Genomic DNA, 18,501 nt, shown 5'->3' with positions numbered 1-18,501 from the left:
TGGCATGCTCTCCGTCAGACCAATCAGCAAAGGGTTCTTATCCCTAAGCTAGAGTAATCCCCACAAAAAGCCATGTGCACTACAGCAGCTGCTGCTTGTCATGGCTCATAATGGATTCACACCTCAATTTCCTTGTGAATATAGATGTATTTCCCGTATTATAGAGTACACACATGTTCCTATTCTTCATGCTTGTGTGCAACTGTACTGTAGGATGATCTGGGGCCACTACAGAGTGTAGTCATTCTCCATAATACATTCTTCATAATGTAACACACTAAATGCATAGAAACACACACATAAATTAAAACTTTTCCACTGTTGGTCTTCACTGGTGGTTTTATTCAATCAAATACTGTACAATCATAAACAGATGCTTGCCAAAAAAAGCCCTTTCCCATGCAAAATAAATTACACTGATTTAAGTTTTACAGAATTATTTTGAGTTGATAACATGAGTCAAAGAAAACACCGACCACATGCAGCAGACAAACTCCATTTGTCCAGCAAGCAAGTTTTTGAGTGTACAGTGAACAGTGCAGGACAAAAAAAGTAATGCAGGATGCATTAAAATGTACATTAACAGAAAAACTAACGACAGCTAATGTTGTTTTTATCTTTAGGCTTACAAACACAAAAAATACAGGGACTATTCGACACAGAAGAAAATAAAAACAATATACAGTGAGAGACAATCAAAATCAATATACAACGGCAGAAAAAGAGATTGTACTTGTCGTTGTCAGCAGAGTTAACCTGTGTGAGGAGAAGGATGCAGAGCAAAGATGAGTGGGAGGGTGAAGAAGAACACAGCAAACTGAAAATGATCATGAGTCAGTCTGCTCTTACCTTGATAGCCACTATTCCCAAAGAAACCATTCAAATCGTATTTGCTGTTCTTCGCTCCTGAAGAAAAAGAGAAAACAATGCAGGCGGTTATGCAGAAGTTTTCACAGCTTGAAATGTTACTTCCACTTATAACATATCATTTCAAAGCACATACAGCCTCTGAATGTATTTTAATGTTTGGCAGGGTGAACTTAAAGGAGCAGTCTGACATTGCGGGAAATAAAATTATTCCCTCAATGAGAAGACTGAAGCCACTCTCAGGGCTGCCTTCTATCCTTAATCTATCCTTAGATTGTTGAGTATTTCTGCTTTATTGAGCCACTTTCCATCCACCCTAACGCTTGCAGTGTAGATAGATAGTACTTTAACCTCTGCAGGACTTGCCTTGTGGGTGAAAATGCAGTTTGAGATGCTGCTGAATGTGTATCTGACGCGGCAGCTGTTGCTGCTGAAGCAGGTCATCGGCTTGCTCGGGCACCTGAGCCTCGTCGTGTGTTCCTGTAGCTGCTGCTGAGTCGAAGCCGAGGCCGGCAGTGCCGGCGGGGTCGGGCAGGTCCTCAACACCCGCTCCGGGCACCACATCAGGTGTGTAGGAGGACTCCATGGGCAGATAGGATGGCACAGAGGGGTAAGCTAGGGTGGGGCTGGGAGTGGGAGCTGCAGGAAATGCAACAACTATGGAGGGAGAGCAGACAAGGCAAACAGATGAATTGTGTTACTGTAAATTAAGGTTTTGATGTTATTGTCTGTGCACCATATATGCACTTTAAATTTGGGGATGAAAGTTCCTTGTTTTACCTTCTGGCTGCACTTGTCCATTTATGTAGCCCACATTTTCTGAAAGTGACAAACAGTTTAACATTATGTGAATGCAGTGGAGCCACAAGATCAACCAGGCCGAAACACACGCTGCACTTACCGTATCTATCAATGGACATCTCATCGCTTTCAACTGCAATCGCTGGAGTGGGTACCTCTCCCTTCACTAAGAGGTGTGGAGAAAAAACAGTTAAGAAGAAGAGATCAGGGTCTACTGTATTACGTTTGTATGTTTGTGCTGTGAATCTCTTTCTCTGACGCACCGTAGGACTTTCCAGCTGACTCTGGCTCAAGAGGCAGAGGCTCATAAGGTAAACCAGCTGTATCTGTTTAAGGCAAAAAAGAGACATAAATGTACAATTTATGTGCATTTCTAACTCAGCTAGTCAGGTAATTAGTAGCAATTATGACAAAATACCATATTCTCCACCAGATCTGGCTTCAGATGCAGACTCAAGAGGCTGCGGTTGGTATGATCCCTGGTTATCTGGTGAGAGATTGATGTGAAATCATTTAGTAAAAGTCCAAAATGCAGACAGACAGAATGACTGGATTGAAAGTGCACATGAAAGGATGTACTACACCATGTTTCCCAGAGGATTTTGCTTCACTTTCAAACCCAAGAGCTTGTGGTGCGTAGGGAACTTCACCGCCACCTGAGCAGTTGGCATCACATGGACAAGTTAAACCAAACAAATACACAGATGACAATTAGAGGGGAGCTGCCATGTTTGCTGACTCTCACCGTATTTGCCTGTTAATTTTCCACTCGGTCCAAGCCCAAGAGGTTCAGGCTGATATGGTGACCCAGCCAGACCTGGAAGAAAATGCGTTATTAAATAAATTCAGTAACTTTCTGGAGATTCTGCTTTTTGCTGGGCAAGCAGCCAAAGGTTCCCTCTCATTATGCTAAGCTAAGTTAGCCCAGTGCTGGCGGTCACTTCAGATTTACCATAAAAGAAAGCTAATAAACGTATTCCCCATTTATTGAACTTTTCTTTATTGAAGCTTTTACCATATTTGCCAGTGGATTTGGCTTCAGGGGCCAGTCCAGCTGGTTGAGCTTCATAAGGCATTCTTCCATAACCTGAAGAAGAGACAGAGAAACAGAGGAAGAGACAAAAGAAGAAGGTGAAGAAGAAAGGTTAAGAGAGTTTTCTAAAACAATGACTGGGATTTTGTAGTGTGCTGCTTGTAGACAGCAAATCACAACAAGTGATACCAAAGCTATTTATTCACCATATTTACCAGCTGTATTTCCATTACTACCAAGACCAAGAAGCTGCCCACCGTTGGGGAAGCCACCATATCCTGAAGCAGAGGAGGGAAAACAGTATGAAATGATCTCCTCTCAAAATAGACACTCATCAGAAGCCTTTTCACAGTCAGTGTAAAGTGTAGATTGTGGATTTAACTGCCTCTGCCTATCAGTGTCTGCATTTCTGGAACTGCTACAGTGATGACAAAAATACAGCAAAAAAAACCTTTTTGTCCCCTCACACTGACCGTATTTTCCAGGTGCAGGGTCCCCTCCCATGCTGGCACCAAGACCACCTGCAAGTATGTTGAATTAACATCATTAATAACTGATGCTAGACACAAGACCTTTGTGGCTCAGTGCATCAACTCGGCTGCTTTGCTTCCCACACCAGACAAACACACTAAAAAGCTACTGGTGGTACTGCACATTACTTTGAAATGCAGCATAGGCTAATAACTCACCATATTTTCCAGATGATTTGTTATCACCGGCAGGCCCATAAGGGCTTCCACCATAACCTGGATATAATTGGGACACACATGGACTCATTAGACTGACCGTTCAAGCTTGTATTGATTCACAGTGGGCTATAGGGACCCTTAGAATATAAGCAGACACTTTGGTATATACAGTCAATCAACACACATGGATTACATATAAATTAACTTGCAGCTTTTATCAAGACTCACAGTGTCTGCATTAACAGGCTGAATGAAAGGATGCAATAATAACATAATACCATAATGTCCTGCGCCATTAGTCCCTGCACTGAGGGGCTGTCCACCAAACTGCAGTCCACCAATGCCTAAAACAGAGTGAACAGTAAGTGAGTAGAGAATAACGATGGTTGACACACAAATAATGAGAAATGAACTTGCTTTAAAAGGTTTCAGATTTATATGAGAGTTCTACACATCAAGTTGCTTCAAACTCACAAAGCCATTGACATGACTCCCTTTTCCTTTCCGAGCTACGTTACAGCAGAGTGAGCGAACACGATAAGCAAGCACTCACCGTACTTGGCGTTTGATTTCTCTGCACCCATCCCCAGGGGCTGACCACCGAAAGGCAAGCTGCCCATTCCTGTAACATTGGAACATTTCAGTTGTGGTGTGAGAGATGTTTAAGTTAATGCGTGAAATAAAGTTATATATACCACCATACATGCTGCCTAATTTTCCATTTGGACCTAGGCAAGTGGACTGAGGCTCAAAGCGGCTCCTATTTGCACGGGTACAAATGTCTGTGTATTGAATCTATTGACTTTTACACCTTGCGATGAATATGCTGTTAACATGCCCACAGTACTTAGACTGAGGCCGTTTCTGAAATCACCTTACTGCTGAGAGCAGGGAATAATCAGATTACAGAAGTGAACGCAAACACACTGATAAACCTACAAACTGAGACACTGAGATGCTCTGACAAACTGGATGAGCTCCTCAGTTGCAGAGAGTGAAAAAAAAAAAAAACTTTCATTGACGCTTCAGATGCACAAAAATAGGCTGATGTGACTCAGCGCTGCCTGAGGAGCAGTACTGGGCTCAAAATGTGCTGCAGCATTTTGGATTTCAGTCACTCTTGTTTGTTTTTATTTTGTTATTCCGCTCTTCTCACACATCCAATGCAAACAGGAAGCGAATATCAATAATACTTTATTTTTTGCTCGGAGGCAGCTCTCTGTTTTTTCACTGTGGATTATTCTGCTCACTGTTAAAACCTTCCTGTTCACACATGCTTAAATCATATCCTTACATGATTTTATTGTCTTACCATCAAGTCCAGCAGGAACCACTGGGGCTCCATTGTAAGGAATCTGTCTGGCGCCACCTGCAGAATCAGGAGTAAAGTGAACAATAACAGATTATTCACTGTTTCACCATCTATGTCTTGTTGATCTCATTCATTTCACTCTTATGTTGCCTGTCATATCGTACCTGATTTGCCATTAGCAGCGGCTGCACCTTGGCCAAGACCTGGAGACAAAGAGGAAATGCTGACTTCTATTGTAATTCACACAGAATAAAACCAAATTTCCAAACCAAATTTGATATAATGGTACTTACTTGCATAGTCAGGCTGTACACCAGCACTGTAACCGTTTCCATTGCCGTATCCTGCAAGAACAAGACATCATAAACTACCTCAGTGCTCCTAACTTACCCTAGTAGGCTGAGCTAAATGGCCGGCAATAACACAGCAGCAACTATGAGAACATGTCATCTACCAATTCATAGACTCATCATGTGTTGTATCCATTTATGGTTCCAGTACTTCAACAAACTGAGTGTAGACATTGAATCACACCTGATTTGGACTTGCTTGCTTCACCCAATCCTGTAATTCCTGAGAAAGATGGCAGAAATTTGGTAAAATTCAGGTTACATGCGAGAACAATTTAAAGATGGACAAATTCAGTTATAAAAGCTACTGTAACTGATGATCAGCTTACTGGTTTAGTTAAAAGACAATGTTTAGAGCTTATCCTTTTAAAATGCACCTCCATATGAATTTCTGTTTCCATATCCAGCTCCAAGGTACGCTCCTTGTCCATAACCTGAGAGCAAACAACACTTATTAAAGCACATTCCACACTTCAGATTAGATTTATTCCTCTTCCCTATGAGGTTGAATTACTTTTTCAGCTGAGAAAAGAAAACACTCACCAGGTTGCTGAGGTTTCCCTGCATAAGGATATCCAAGGCCTGTAAACATAAAAGCAAAGGTACTTTAAAAATCACATCTGAATTTCATTGGAAGTGAAAGAAAACAAAGGAAATAGCAGAGAGCATTGTTGACTGTATGTCAGACTTGACGGTAAATATTACCAGCTCCGTATCCATTGCTGAGTCCAGGGACAGTGTAGCCTCCTGCTCCATAACCTTTAGAAAGACAAAACTTAATTCAGACATATGTGGACTTAACACAAGATCTCATCCAAATGTCACAACAGGATGTTCTGAAACAGTTTGACACAACAAAAAAGGAAAAATGCTCAAATATTCATGCATTTCACTCAAAATGTGCGTCTTAGCTATTTTACCAGGCTCCTTACCGGGTTTGTTTGCTTTAGCTCCACCTCCGTTTGACTGTCCCCCTGCACTGGCACCAAATCCTTAAACAATGACAAAATATCACTACGAACAGGCCTCCATATGCATCTTCATAATGATCAAACATGCAGTACACATCAATCATCATCTGCAAAACGCTCCGTTTTATACACATGAACACTGAGAGTGAAGAATAAAGTAGATTTACTGTTAGGTTTGGCTCCATATCCCTTTGGAGCACCAGCTCCTGCCCCATAACCTCAAAGAAAAAAAAAAGAGTCAAAAATCAAAAATATGAACACTAAGTATTCTTGTTTCTATGAAAAATACACTGTTATGCAATGAACTGAGTCACTACTGTACAAGTACCTTTCGTGTTTGTGCCAGAGGATGCTGAAGCACCTGCATTATAACCTTAAATGACAAACACAAAACGCTGTGAACACCTATTTTTCATTACCTGCTTTGAGCATGCAACACCACTGGAACGATGGTAATCACTTTGGCACATGGCTGTTGAAACCAACACACATCAGCAGTACTAAAATATAATACTCAGTTTACCAGGTCTAGGTATTTTCATCCACTGTCCATTTGGTAGTCCTGATGGTCCACAGTCTAGAACACCAACAGAATCGAGTATTACCAGCACAATTCAAGACTGCACAGCAAACCAGACACAGATATGTAGATTCAACTGAGCAATCAACCACTAAACACGCAGGTACTTTTGCAGATGAGATGAATATCTGCACCAGATCTCATAGACAAAGTGCTCAGAAAAGATTCAGACGTTTTTACCAGGTTTAGCTGGTTTCGCTCCCTGTCCCTTTGAGATCGAAGCTCCTCCGAGGTTCTCTGAAAATCAGAGGGACAGATCAGGCCTGAGTTGGAAATGATTCATGTACAATATCTCCTTAAAGTGTTCCACTTATAGTATCATTAAACAACATGCAGTGAATTAAAATTCAAAATGATCAGGATTCAGATCATGTGTGTTACAATGACCACACAACAAAGTAACACACTTCACACTTTTAGTCTGTCTGTTAAATATCAACCTGCTACAAATGTTAGAGGAATAGTTTGGACATTTTGGGAAAAATGCTCATTCAGTTTCTTGCTGAGTTAATCTGGACAGGAGGATTGATACCACTCCCATGTCTGTAAATTAAATATGAAGCTCCAATTAGCTTAGCTTAGCATAAAGACTGGAAACAGAGGGAAACAGCTAGCCTGGCTCTGTCCAAAGATAACAAAAATATTAATTAAAGCTCCATCTTATTATCTAACTGAGCAAAAAAGCACATAAGTGTATTTCCCAAAACATCACTTCAAAAGTGACATTTACACACGACAAAGACACATCTCAACATAAGTTACTGGTAATTTAACAACTCTGAAGAGCATGCGACACAGAAACAAACATCTAATTACACAAAAATCCATAGAGCTACAACAAATATGACCATTGACACTGGCTAGGATTCACTCAAGTTGATACTTTGCATTTCTCCACCTGCAATTGGAAATTAAAGCAAAATTCACCTTCATGTGTTGAGATAATCTGCAGGTATTGATACTGAGAATGCATTTAGATTGACAAAGTATTACAGACTGAATCCTGGCCATTAAAACAACACACATCTTTGAGTATAAGACACTTAGAGGGATCACAATGTCCATTCTGCAACAGACTTAGAGTTAGGAACAAACACAGGATTGAGTAATCATTTACACATGCATTACAGCACTATGCGACACACCCGGATCAACATTCAGTTTACCAGTTGCCCCAGTTTCTCCTGCAGGGAGACCTTTGACCCCAACTCTGTCGGGTCCTGCCTCTGGCTGACTTTTGATGCTTGCTTCTTCTGGTGCGACCTCAGGCACACCCACAGCCAGTGCTTCTTCAGGCGTGATGCTCTCTGTACTTTTAGCTGCCACTGTTTCAGGAACAGCTTTGATTTTCAGGGGTTTGGTGTTTGCGGGGGCAGCATCCCCTTCACTGGTGCTGTCTATCCCAAAAAGAACCTCTGCCTCTGCACCTTTTTGCTCAGGCACAGCACTTCCAGTCACATAACCTACAGGCCACACATTTCATCATTTATGTATGCAATATTTTACTAGATGTTTGCAAATTATGACAGTAGTAACATGAAAAGCCTCCAAAATCAATGTCTTTTTTCTCAGATTCAGTGTTTTAGTTTAAGTACATTTACTGTGTGTGTGTGTGTGAGTGTGTGTGTGTGTGTGTGTGTGTGTGTGTGTGTGTGTGTAGGCAAACCACAGAGTACAAATTCAAAAGCAACACACTATAAAACATAAGTTCACATGTATGAAAAGCAATGCACTGGGAGGCTATTTCAGCCACAGGTACTATGCAAGTAACTGCAAAATGACCAGCAGCAAATAATGGAAGTTGTGATTCCCACAGTTTGTGGAGTTGTGGGTGTTTTTAGATTATTTCCTGTTACAGAAGCACTGCACAGATTCAGGTTTATGGTACTTGCCTTGAAGATCTGGTGTTGCCTCTGGTGCTGGGTTAGTCTGGGGGACCACTGGTTCAGGTGTTGGCTCAGGTGCAAGCTTTGGGTCTTTGCCTTGAGGAATAACTGGTGCTGGTTCTGGCATGGCATGAGGGACTAGTGGTGTCTGTTTGTAGCTTTTTCCTTGTGGCACAGGTGAGGGCAACTTTTGATATTTCTCTTGTGTCACCATAACAAGGATACCCCTCGTCGGCTCAGGAGAAAAAGGTGCTACACCTTCAGTTATTGCTTGCTGAGGTGTCACGCCCCCCTGTGGTGCTGCACTTGGCTGCTCAGGAGAGAGAACTCCACCTTTTAGGCCCTTTACATTAGATGCGCCTGCACCCTTTGAAGCCTTCCCATTTGGCATCATGCCGTAACCTGAGATCCAAACAGATATATGTGGCTGAAAAATTTCAATGGAGAACCACTAAGAACACAAGGACATCTTACAAAAGACCACTGCAGCCTGTGAAACACAACATTTTCATGCTAAAATTCCTGAATACCAAAAGCAATGCAGACATCTTGAATACATGATTGACAGATCAATGCAAAAACAATTATTTGTCTCTTTATTTCCTAAGGATGGTTCAGATTGGATATCCCAAACATTTCATGCGTTATACATATTATGCAGAATTGTTACCAGGGTCGAGTGTTTTAGCACCTTCACTGGGTGACATTGCTCCAACTCCTTTAGTAGTTGGGTTTGAGCCTGCCTTTGGACCTCCATGTCCTGCAAATGACAAGTTTATAAGTTACAAATTTTATTACAGTAACATTGTTTTAGGGTAAAGATAAACTGACCATTATAACAGTCGCACAAGATTAACTCTAATTACACTCTACAACTCATTAATGGATGACTCCTCCTGAATTTTAAAGATAAATTTGGCACTGGATTGATGGAACTTTTTGAGTTTGAGTTTACCTCCGTATCCACCAAGTGCAGCACCATTTCTAACTCCATAACCTTGAGAGAAAATATAACAAGACGTAAGCAAGGTTGGCCATAATAGAAGATTTAAAATGCCTACATTGACGCAAATCAAGCAAAGAAATAAAGTGGAATACAAGACATATCATATGTATTTTCATTTCATGTATATGTTGTTTTAGTTAAATGAAAAACAAACATAAGAACAACTATTTAGCCTAATATTCCAGCGCACATTAAAATCAAATACAGAAAAATGGAGATGCTTTGCATGTCAGTGTCTTCCAGCAGAGAGCACCATAGACCTGTCAAAGCTAAATGCAAAGTACATCATTAGTTTTCATCAGGAGATGCAGGGAAGCTTCTTCTTTATTTGAAATGGCAACAACCTGTCAATGCCAAAATGAAAAACAATCAACTGTCCAATCACAGCTCAGGGGCAGAAGCAGTGATGACATCTGCTTTTTTATTGGGTTTGGCTGTATAAGCTTTGGGAACCCCAGCTCCAGCTGCAGCACCATAAGCTCAGCTCAAACATAACACTACACAAATATGCCATCCCACTGAAACAAACATGACACTTTCCTGCGTGAGGAACATTTACAACACGTTAACGATAAATACGAAACGTTACCATTGGGTTTGGTTCCATATCCATTGGGAACAGCTCCATTTCCATAACCTTCACATTAAAGAAATCATTACAAAAACATCCAAATCAAGTGTTTAGAACTACATTTTGTGACATGCTAATAATACAAGTATTACCCAGCTGGGGTCCCACCGCATCTCCTCTGGTGGCTCCATATCCTGTAACAAGTTCATGAAAGCATATTACTTTATACTCTGATTGAAAATAAAACAGTACTTTGAATTGAAAATATGTTTGAGAGAGACAGGCTTACCGTTGGGTTTGGCACCATACCCATTTGGAACATTGCCATACCCTAAACAAAATACAGAGTAAAGTAAAATCAGAGTTGTGCTGACAATGAATTATCACATATTACATAATTATGTAAATATTGTCAATTTGGTGAGAGAGATGGATTTTGCTTCTTGCTACTAGAAAGGTAATACTGTACTTTGATCCAAAAATAATGACATACATGTAATTGTGACCACACTTTTACCTGGTTTTGCAGGTTTGGTGGATCCACCATTGGGGTATCTGTAACCTTAATAGTTTCACAAACAGCAAGACTAATTAACCTCATGCTGTAAACTGAATAACAATAATACATTTCTTGCTTGCTGACCCACCATTTGACAAGGCTCCATTCCCAGTGGGGGCTCTTCCTCCAGCATAACCTTTAAATTTTACAACACAAGGATTTAAGATTATTTTAACAATTGAAGTTTTTAGCAGATGTGGTGTACAGTGTGGAATTGGATATTACTAATTTACATGTACCATTGGTTTTGGCTCCTTGTCCGTTGGGCACACCAGCTGCAGCGCCATAGCCTGAAATTTTAACAGATGTCAGAGGGGTTCAAGGGATTATTAGTACTGCTAATCCCTTGAACCTAATTTAGAGATATACACTTCTCACTTGACAGTAGAGATATTTGTACCTTGCTTTGGTCCCTTCATCCCACCATTTCCATACCGAGGTCCCAGGCCCAAACCAGCACTGCCATAACCGCCATTGTAGCCTATAAATACAGTATACAGGTAAATATCAACACATAGCATTTATGTTTTATTCATCATCCTGTAAGTGATGCCAATGTGCATGACTCACCTCCCATAGGTTGAGCTCCATAACCATTATAACCATTCCCACCATATGCTGGAAGAACAATTAAAGACATTGTTAGTGATGTATTAGTTGGAGACCTCAGTACTGTGTCATGACCTTCACTCACTTTGGGACTTTTGGTTCCTGGCAAGCTGAGGTACTCCTAGACCTCTGGAGGCTCCCATCCCCACACCTGGACCTTAAATCACAGAAGCACATGTATCAGTGTTGTGTAAATGTGAATGCTGTGATTACCTAAATGACAGGGTGGCAGAGGTAGAGTTACCTGCCCCATAAGGAGGTCGGCCATATCCTTTCATGGGTTTACTTCCAGCTCCCCCCTGCCCTGTTAAATAGAGAGACATGCTGACGTTACATAAACAAACGGACATGTTTTGTCTCACAAAAACTCAAAAAGTAGGATGCTGCCCATTCCGGTGTAAACGCTTTACATCTCTTACCATTTGGTCTCACCCCATTATTGCTGGATGGGCCAGCTGCAGCTCCTTGACCTAAAGGATGATTATTAAAGCCAAAGTTGTGATAACAGTTACTTATTTATCCAAATATGTGTTTTAAATTTAAATCCTTATGGACATAAGTACCTTCGGATATGATTTACTCTATCATTTTTATCCAGTGCCACAAACTCATCACTGTCTGTACACTAATATCAATTTAACCTGGATTCTTACAAACTCTGTCTTTTTACTATTTTAGAAATCTCTCATCAATCAACAAACACATTTGACAACAGAAGCCACACTACCATTGCCTTTTGTTCCATGCCCATTATGTGCAGCTGCAGCAGCACCATTACCTACAAATAGATAAAACACAAAGAATGCCAGTTTCTACTCATCTAAAACTGTAAAAATCCAAGATGAAAACAAAAAAAATATATTTCAGCTTTGTTTTTAATATACATACGCATATAGACTCAACCTCAAATCTGATCTAGTACATCATCAGATCTAAAATACCATTGCCTTTAGTTCCTTGTCCACCGTATCCACCAGCTTGAGCACCGTAGCCTGCAACACAAAGAACATTTCAATTGAACAGTGTTGTTGTTCAATGTGCGTGTGTGTGTGTGTGTGTGAGAGAGAGAGGGAGATGGTCCATATGCGTCCTCAATGAGAAGACATGATTCATACCTTTGCCTTTCATTTGTTGTCCATTGGTCGGGCCAGCTTGAACACCATATCCTGCAACACAGATCACAGCACGACTATATCATAGAAAAGAATCATTAAGTTATTACTGCATAAAGAGATTAGAGGAAAAGCCGTGTCTGAGTTTATCTGGTGTAAAATCTTCACTGTATTGTATCCAAAGGAAATATATTAAACATAAACTGTTTAAGATTAACTCTGATGAACAAAGAGAATCATCAGTGGTCGCTCACCATTGGATTTAACTCCATTCCCACCTAGAACACCAGCTGCAGGCCCATAACCTAAAAGACAATTAGATAAACAAACATCAAGACTCATCTGGTTTGTTGCAGTTTTTGGAAATGCATCACCACCTCAGATTCACTACGATTCCAGCTTTAATGTAATATACATACAGAAGCATGTCTGTCTTCATTAATGCTTGAAACTATGGAGTTACCATTCGAATGGCCTCCGTTTCCATTTGGTGCTACAGCAGCAGGAGCTCCATAACCTGGAGATTGAAGAGACTGTGTGAACATCTGGCGCATGTTTTCTCAAATGATCATGACCATGTTTAGCCCTCAATTTTCTAATGACGCCAGCAATCAGATAATTTGAGTATGACATACTTTTAAACTGTATTTCCAGGAGCATGGAGTGAATCCAAAATGCCTCATGTAGCACAGAAATATATTTCATCCTTCTGATCTAGAACATAATCACATCTAAAATACCATTGCCTTTAGTTCCTTGTCCACCGTATCCACCAGCTTGAGCACCGTAGCCTGCAACACAAAGAACATTTCAATTGAACGGTGCTGTTGCTGTTCAGTGTGTGTGTGTCAAAGAGAGAGGGTGTGTGTATGTGTCCTCAGTGAGAAGAGGTGATTCATACCGTTGCCTTTCATTTGTTGTCCATTGGCCGGGCCGGCTTGAACACCATATCCTGCAACACAGATCACAGCACGACTATATCATAGCAAATAATCATTCTTTGTGCTGTAAATGCAAACGTGTGGAGAAATTCAGCATCTCTCATTAGATTAGAAAACTAAAAACACTGCATGTTGAGGCTGAACAGTAATTTGCAGGCTGTTCAGCACTTCAGTACAAGAATTTTAACCACCTTTGGTTTTAAAATACAGCTATGACCATGTTCACTTCATCTGTGGTTTTATTGCCTCTGGTCTCTAAAGTATATTGCATTTTATGGCATCTTTTTATATGAATTTATGCCCCTTAAAGCAGACAAGATTTAACTCTTTTTCAAGAAAAGTAGCAGCAATTTAGAAGCTAGAGTAGAAGTGAGTGAAGAAATGAAATGACTCACAACTGACATGAAAATCTCTAAATATGTAGTATTTACCCTGATTTAAAGTGGGACATTACTGAGCTATAAAAACTGGGTGAGGACTCCCACGGCCCAGAATTTTGGCTTGCAACACCTCAGCCCACATTGGAATAACTACCCTGTGATTTGCCTCCTTGTCCATTGGTTACACCAGCTGTTGCTCCATAGCCTTAAAAAACAAGATGGGGGAAACATCACCAAAGGATCCAGCAGAGTCCTTAAAGCCTTTAACTGAAGTTTTTACAGCGTGATTAGCATTTTGCTAAAATGGATCAAACCTTTACCTTTCATCCCTCCTCCATTGGTCACACCAGCAGCTGCACCATAGCCTTAAACAGATTAGATATATGGTAATGAAAGGTGTACAAGGTTAGAATGAGCTCTAAACTTGCACTTGATGGTGTGGGAGCACATTTTGGGGAGTTTGTAATCACTCACCCATCCCTTTTGTGGGGTATCCACCGTATCCATTCTGCGCACCCATTGTTTGACCCACACCTGAGAGAAAAGACAATTAATGACAAAACACTCTCAGGGACGGAGGGATTCATGGCTGGAGGAATTGAATTTACCTTTTGATGGCATCAGCATTCTTCCGATACCTCCACCGTTCTGAGGTTTCTTTCCTGGAAACACCAGCATGACAGCTGTGAACAAAAGCTTCCCACAAATGCAACAATTTTCATGATTCATGCAGGCAGAGAGTGTACTGAATGGGATGGATTTACCATTAGGTTGTGGTCCTCGTCCATTGAGCGCTCCTGATGCAGCCCTATAACCTAAAACACAGCACATTTAATGTCAAACATAATGTCACGTTGCTACTGCTGGATAATAGTCTGCAAAACTCTAGGGAAGGTCTTCTAAGTTCTTAAGAAATATTCTTTTCCCCACAAATGGAGATGCTTTATATTTGCCCTTTTCTTAGAGTCTACAAAAATGATTAGCAGTTATTATAACTTCCAATGTGCGGAGTGGTGACTATAGGGAAAATTATTATTCTGTACTAACATTAAGGTTTGTAATTCTTACATCCCCCTCCTCACTCTGATAATTTTTACGGTCCCTAAATAAAATAACACATTCAGTTCTGGTGAATCAGCACTCAAACATTTTTGGGAGCCTCGACTCTACAGAAGTCAATGGACAGACTGTGTACAAGCAGTAAAACTATTCTCTTCCCTTCTCACGGACGGATGTTAAATTTAGACTGCCGCTGCCACCGAAGCCAAGCTGCCTTTGATTTCACAAACTGAGGCCGCTGGTGAAGAGAAAGGAATATATAGCTGCTTCGCATCGTCACAGGAAAAGTTGGCAGAGGGCCGAGCAGACCTGCGAGCCGCACGACGAGCGTTGCTAAGATTTCAGTTTAACATGATCGTTTGAAATTTGACAGGCAAACCCGAGCACCTGAAAGAATGAATGAATACCTGAAAATATTCATCTCAGCTTTTTTATCTCTTCAGGACTCTCAGCAGGTTGTACTGTTTCACTGCACATGACTGGAGCTTGAGGTCTTTCAGCATTTTAACAGTTTAACATACGCAGAGTACAAACCTACTAAAATCAGTGCATTTATTCAGGAGGGAGTACGATCACCTCTCTTCTGTGATTTCTATTCATCTATCCATCTACATCTTACATTTGCCACTATATATTTTAAAAAATTGCATAATTTTGATTTGTTATGAGTAGATTGGCTGATGTATGGAGACAGAGAGCAGTTCAGTGTCAACGATCAGGCATCATTATCATTATGCTTGGCCATACTGCATGTCAGCTCATGACTCAAGTGTTTCACCGGACACATATCTGACCATACAGAGCATGCAGGATACACATTTCTTCCCTGAATTACACTATGCTGCAGGTTTAAATTGGCCCATTTGACCTAATCATCCAAGAAGCACACACAGCACTTACTGTATTGATATATGTTGATAAGTGCTCAAGTGCTCTATTTCAGTGCAAATTCAAGGTACCTGTACTTAAGTATTTTCATTTCAAGACACTTTCTACTTCTATGCCTCCACAGTTCAGACAAAAATATTGTACTTTTTACACCACTACAATTATTTGACAGCTTTAGTGACTAGTTATTTTACAAATTAGGATTATTATTAACATTTTTTTTAATGCAAAAATGTCACTTCATTCTTCCAGCCTCTCAAAGTTGAGGATCTGCTGCCTTTTCTAATCATAAATTGCTGTAAATTTTGAAGTTTGGACTGTTGGTTGGACAAACCGGGCATCGTGAAGGCATCACTTTAGGTTATTATGAAGGAAATTCTATTTTCTGAAATTTTACAAATAAATCAATTAACTGAAAACTAATCAGCAGATAAATCTATAATGAAAATGGTCATCACAGTCCTTTAGAAAATACTTAACAATTAGCTGCTTGTACATTAATGCATGAGTAATAATCTAATGACATACAAGTCACTTCAGTAGTTTTCTGTATTGAGTACTTTAAGTACATTTTCCTAATTATACTTACACATTTCCACTTAACATTTTAAACACAGATTTCTACTTGTAACAGTATTTTTACAGAGTGGTATTAGTACTTTTACCGATCATTTGACATGACTGGCTCCCAGCAGGGGCCTTCACTCACCTCCTGTGTGCACTGTCTGCACCAGCCAGAGGATCACCGCACTCTGGAGAAGTAGTTGTCCCAACATTGTGGACCTGGACGAGAAAAAGCCCAAAATGTTTTAGACCCAGCAGGAGAAAGAGGAGGGTAAAGCAGATGATCTGGAGTACGTACCCTGATTGTGAGGGTCTAATATACACTCTGGTCTGAGGCGCCCCTCCTTCTGCTTTTAGATGCTCCTGTCCTCCAGACATCCCTCCCCCACATGTTGGGAGAGACACCCCAGGTGTACACACACTAACTAAATAATTAGTCACTTAAAGTACATTAACACTTAAGAGAGATAGAGGCAGGAGAGGAGGGAGTGCACCAGATTGGACATTGACTGATGAAGTGTGAACAGTGCATCATTGTCACAGTTTGAGCTGTTTGTACAGACCATAGAACTACTTTCTCAAAACTTCACACATCCTTATAGTTAATTACTCTTTGCTGGATTCTGGATCAAGGTGTTGGCTTTGATGATTTTGGCCAACACTTCCTAAAGTCATGCAATGCTGCAAAGCATAAACACAAGTGTTCTACTGGAAACAAGGGTGCACTTTACCACATTTAAATGAACTGTAGGCAACTCAAACGTAGCATGCAGACGATGACAGAAGTCACTCTCACATAAGGACAACAAATACTGTAAAGAGTAAAAACAACCCTGAACAGGAACCAAGACTCATCTGAACTGTCCAGACATGGAAACATACATACTGTACTCATGCTAAGCTAAACACTTGCGAACATAAATCATTCTTAATGACTCTACCACAGTGACAGAACCCAGCAAAGTTCAAAATATACATGCAGCGACATGAATAGGCAGCAGTTAAGTCCAATATTTGGTTTTATGAGCAGTTTTTGCAGGCAATTTGAGACGTGTTGGTCAAACAAGTCTGTAGACTGAAACAACAGTATTCTGTACAGAGAGCTCAACTTGCAACCCTTGAGGACCATCCTTAGCTTTATTTGTGAATGGACTTTATGACAGAAATGACATCACCTCAACATGCAGAGGAGCCAGTTTAACGAGAGAGATGATGGAAAGTGTGAGTGAGCGTCATCCTGCACTCATGCCTCTTTCAGTCTCCATGGTCCCGGCCTACACACGCACACACACATACAGTGAGTGAGAGTGGCCCCTTGTATATTTAAAGAAAAAAGCGAGTAAAAAGAGAAAGATATCTCACCTTTCACATAGATTCCTCACTTAAAGTCCAAATCCTCTTCTTATGGGGTCAAGGAGAGGTTAATGTCTCACCCCACAGACCTCCCAGACCTCTCACATACTTGGCTTTCTCTACAAACGCTCTCACCACCTCTGCTACCGCTGACAAACCATCAGTAACTTTGCACCAACTGGGAGCAAATGCGTCTCTGCTGTTCTTCTCTGATCCTTCAGCTTCAAAAACGCATCTGTGTTTATGGATGATGTGATGCAGATCGTCTCTCACAGTGTGTTAACTGCCAGCTGGCATGCAGAATAATAAGTGATGTGTTGATTTTTCCCAATTTTACATGCATGTAAAGACAATTTGACAATTATAGTCTTAGTAGCGAGGACTCAATGGCTCCAACATCAGCTGGCAACTTCAGTCTAGTCTAAAAATATCTCAATTACTATCTGATGGATTAAGATGAAATTTTGTACAGACATTCACAGTCCCCAGAGGATGAGTTATGATGTCTTTGCGATCTCCTGACTTCAACTCTAGCACCACCATGAGGTTAACGTTTGTAAATTTTGAGTGAAATGTCTCAATGATCAAATAGTTTGTCATGAAATCCTGTGATAACTTAAGTGATCCCTTACATTTCTATGTAGGTCCATTGTGCCTAAGTAAGTTAGTCTTGTTTTAAGGATGTCCTGTCCAGGAACAGCTTGTACTTCCTGTAGCTGACAGCTGTACTGAGTGGAAAATGTCTGTATTAAATTGTTGAGGGGCTCCAAAGGTCATTATGCTTAAATGTTTATATATTTTACCTACAAATCCTTACAGAACACAGCCACACTGATATCCTATGCAGACCTCCCACGCAGTGTTCACACATTGTCAGGATGGTTTCCAAAAATACTGACAAATTAATCAGCAAGCGGCACTCTGACCGTTTCCTGCAGCTCATGACTCACATGCGTTGCCTTGTGCACCT

At 40.6% G+C, this 18,501-nt stretch overlaps 2 protein-coding genes and 1 long non-coding RNA gene across 3 annotated transcripts; all 3 read right to left on the bottom strand.

The window, feature by feature from the left end:
* Positions 1-751: 751 nt before the first annotated feature.
* Positions 752-8,621, bottom strand: LOC143339295 (uncharacterized). Its single transcript, XM_076760466.1, has 25 exons — positions 8,492-8,621; positions 7,770-8,066; positions 6,784-6,840; positions 6,547-6,600; positions 6,352-6,396; positions 6,191-6,241; positions 5,985-6,044; positions 5,758-5,811; positions 5,596-5,634; positions 5,430-5,486; positions 5,237-5,275; positions 4,996-5,046; positions 4,867-4,905; positions 4,703-4,759; positions 3,944-4,012; positions 3,391-3,447; positions 3,169-3,222; positions 2,684-2,755; positions 2,087-2,155; positions 1,932-1,994; positions 1,769-1,834; positions 1,648-1,686; positions 1,234-1,524; positions 850-906; positions 752-756 (listed from the first exon to the last, which is right to left on the bottom strand). The coding sequence occupies exons 1-25, from the start codon at positions 8,619-8,621 to the stop codon at positions 752-754; spliced, it is 1,872 nt and encodes a 623-aa protein (XP_076616581.1).
* On the bottom strand, positions 8,541-10,623 carry LOC143338687 (uncharacterized). Its single transcript, XR_013079265.1, has 8 exons — positions 10,584-10,623; positions 10,356-10,397; positions 10,219-10,260; positions 10,085-10,132; positions 9,445-9,486; positions 9,181-9,249; positions 8,748-8,891; positions 8,541-8,654 (listed from the first exon to the last, which is right to left on the bottom strand). It is a non-coding gene; the product is annotated as an uncharacterized LOC143338687 (long non-coding RNA).
* A 40-nt stretch (positions 10,624-10,663) lies between these two features.
* Positions 10,664-16,520, bottom strand: LOC143339294 (uncharacterized). The gene is made up of 21 exons (XM_076760465.1): positions 16,477-16,520; positions 16,324-16,397; positions 14,432-14,482; positions 14,276-14,329; positions 14,142-14,201; positions 13,988-14,032; positions 13,822-13,872; positions 13,248-13,298; positions 13,087-13,137; positions 12,810-12,863; positions 12,601-12,651; positions 12,350-12,400; positions 12,176-12,226; positions 11,962-12,012; positions 11,654-11,704; positions 11,479-11,538; positions 11,320-11,391; positions 11,196-11,243; positions 11,026-11,106; positions 10,865-10,915; positions 10,664-10,761 (listed from the first exon to the last, which is right to left on the bottom strand). Exons 2-21 carry the CDS (start codon positions 16,388-16,390, stop codon positions 10,664-10,666), a joined length of 1,149 nt encoding a protein of 382 aa, XP_076616580.1. The 5' UTR covers positions 16,391-16,397; positions 16,477-16,520.
* Positions 16,521-18,501: the final 1,981 nt, after the last annotated feature.

The sequence above is a fragment of the Chaetodon auriga genome, chromosome 20, assembly GCF_051107435.1.
Source record: "Chaetodon auriga isolate fChaAug3 chromosome 20, fChaAug3.hap1, whole genome shotgun sequence".
In the NCBI taxonomy this organism is placed as follows: domain Eukaryota; kingdom Metazoa; phylum Chordata; class Actinopteri; order Chaetodontiformes; family Chaetodontidae; genus Chaetodon; species Chaetodon auriga.
The sequence above is the reverse complement of the archived record's forward strand: the minus strand, read 5'-3'. Positions and strand labels throughout refer to the sequence as shown.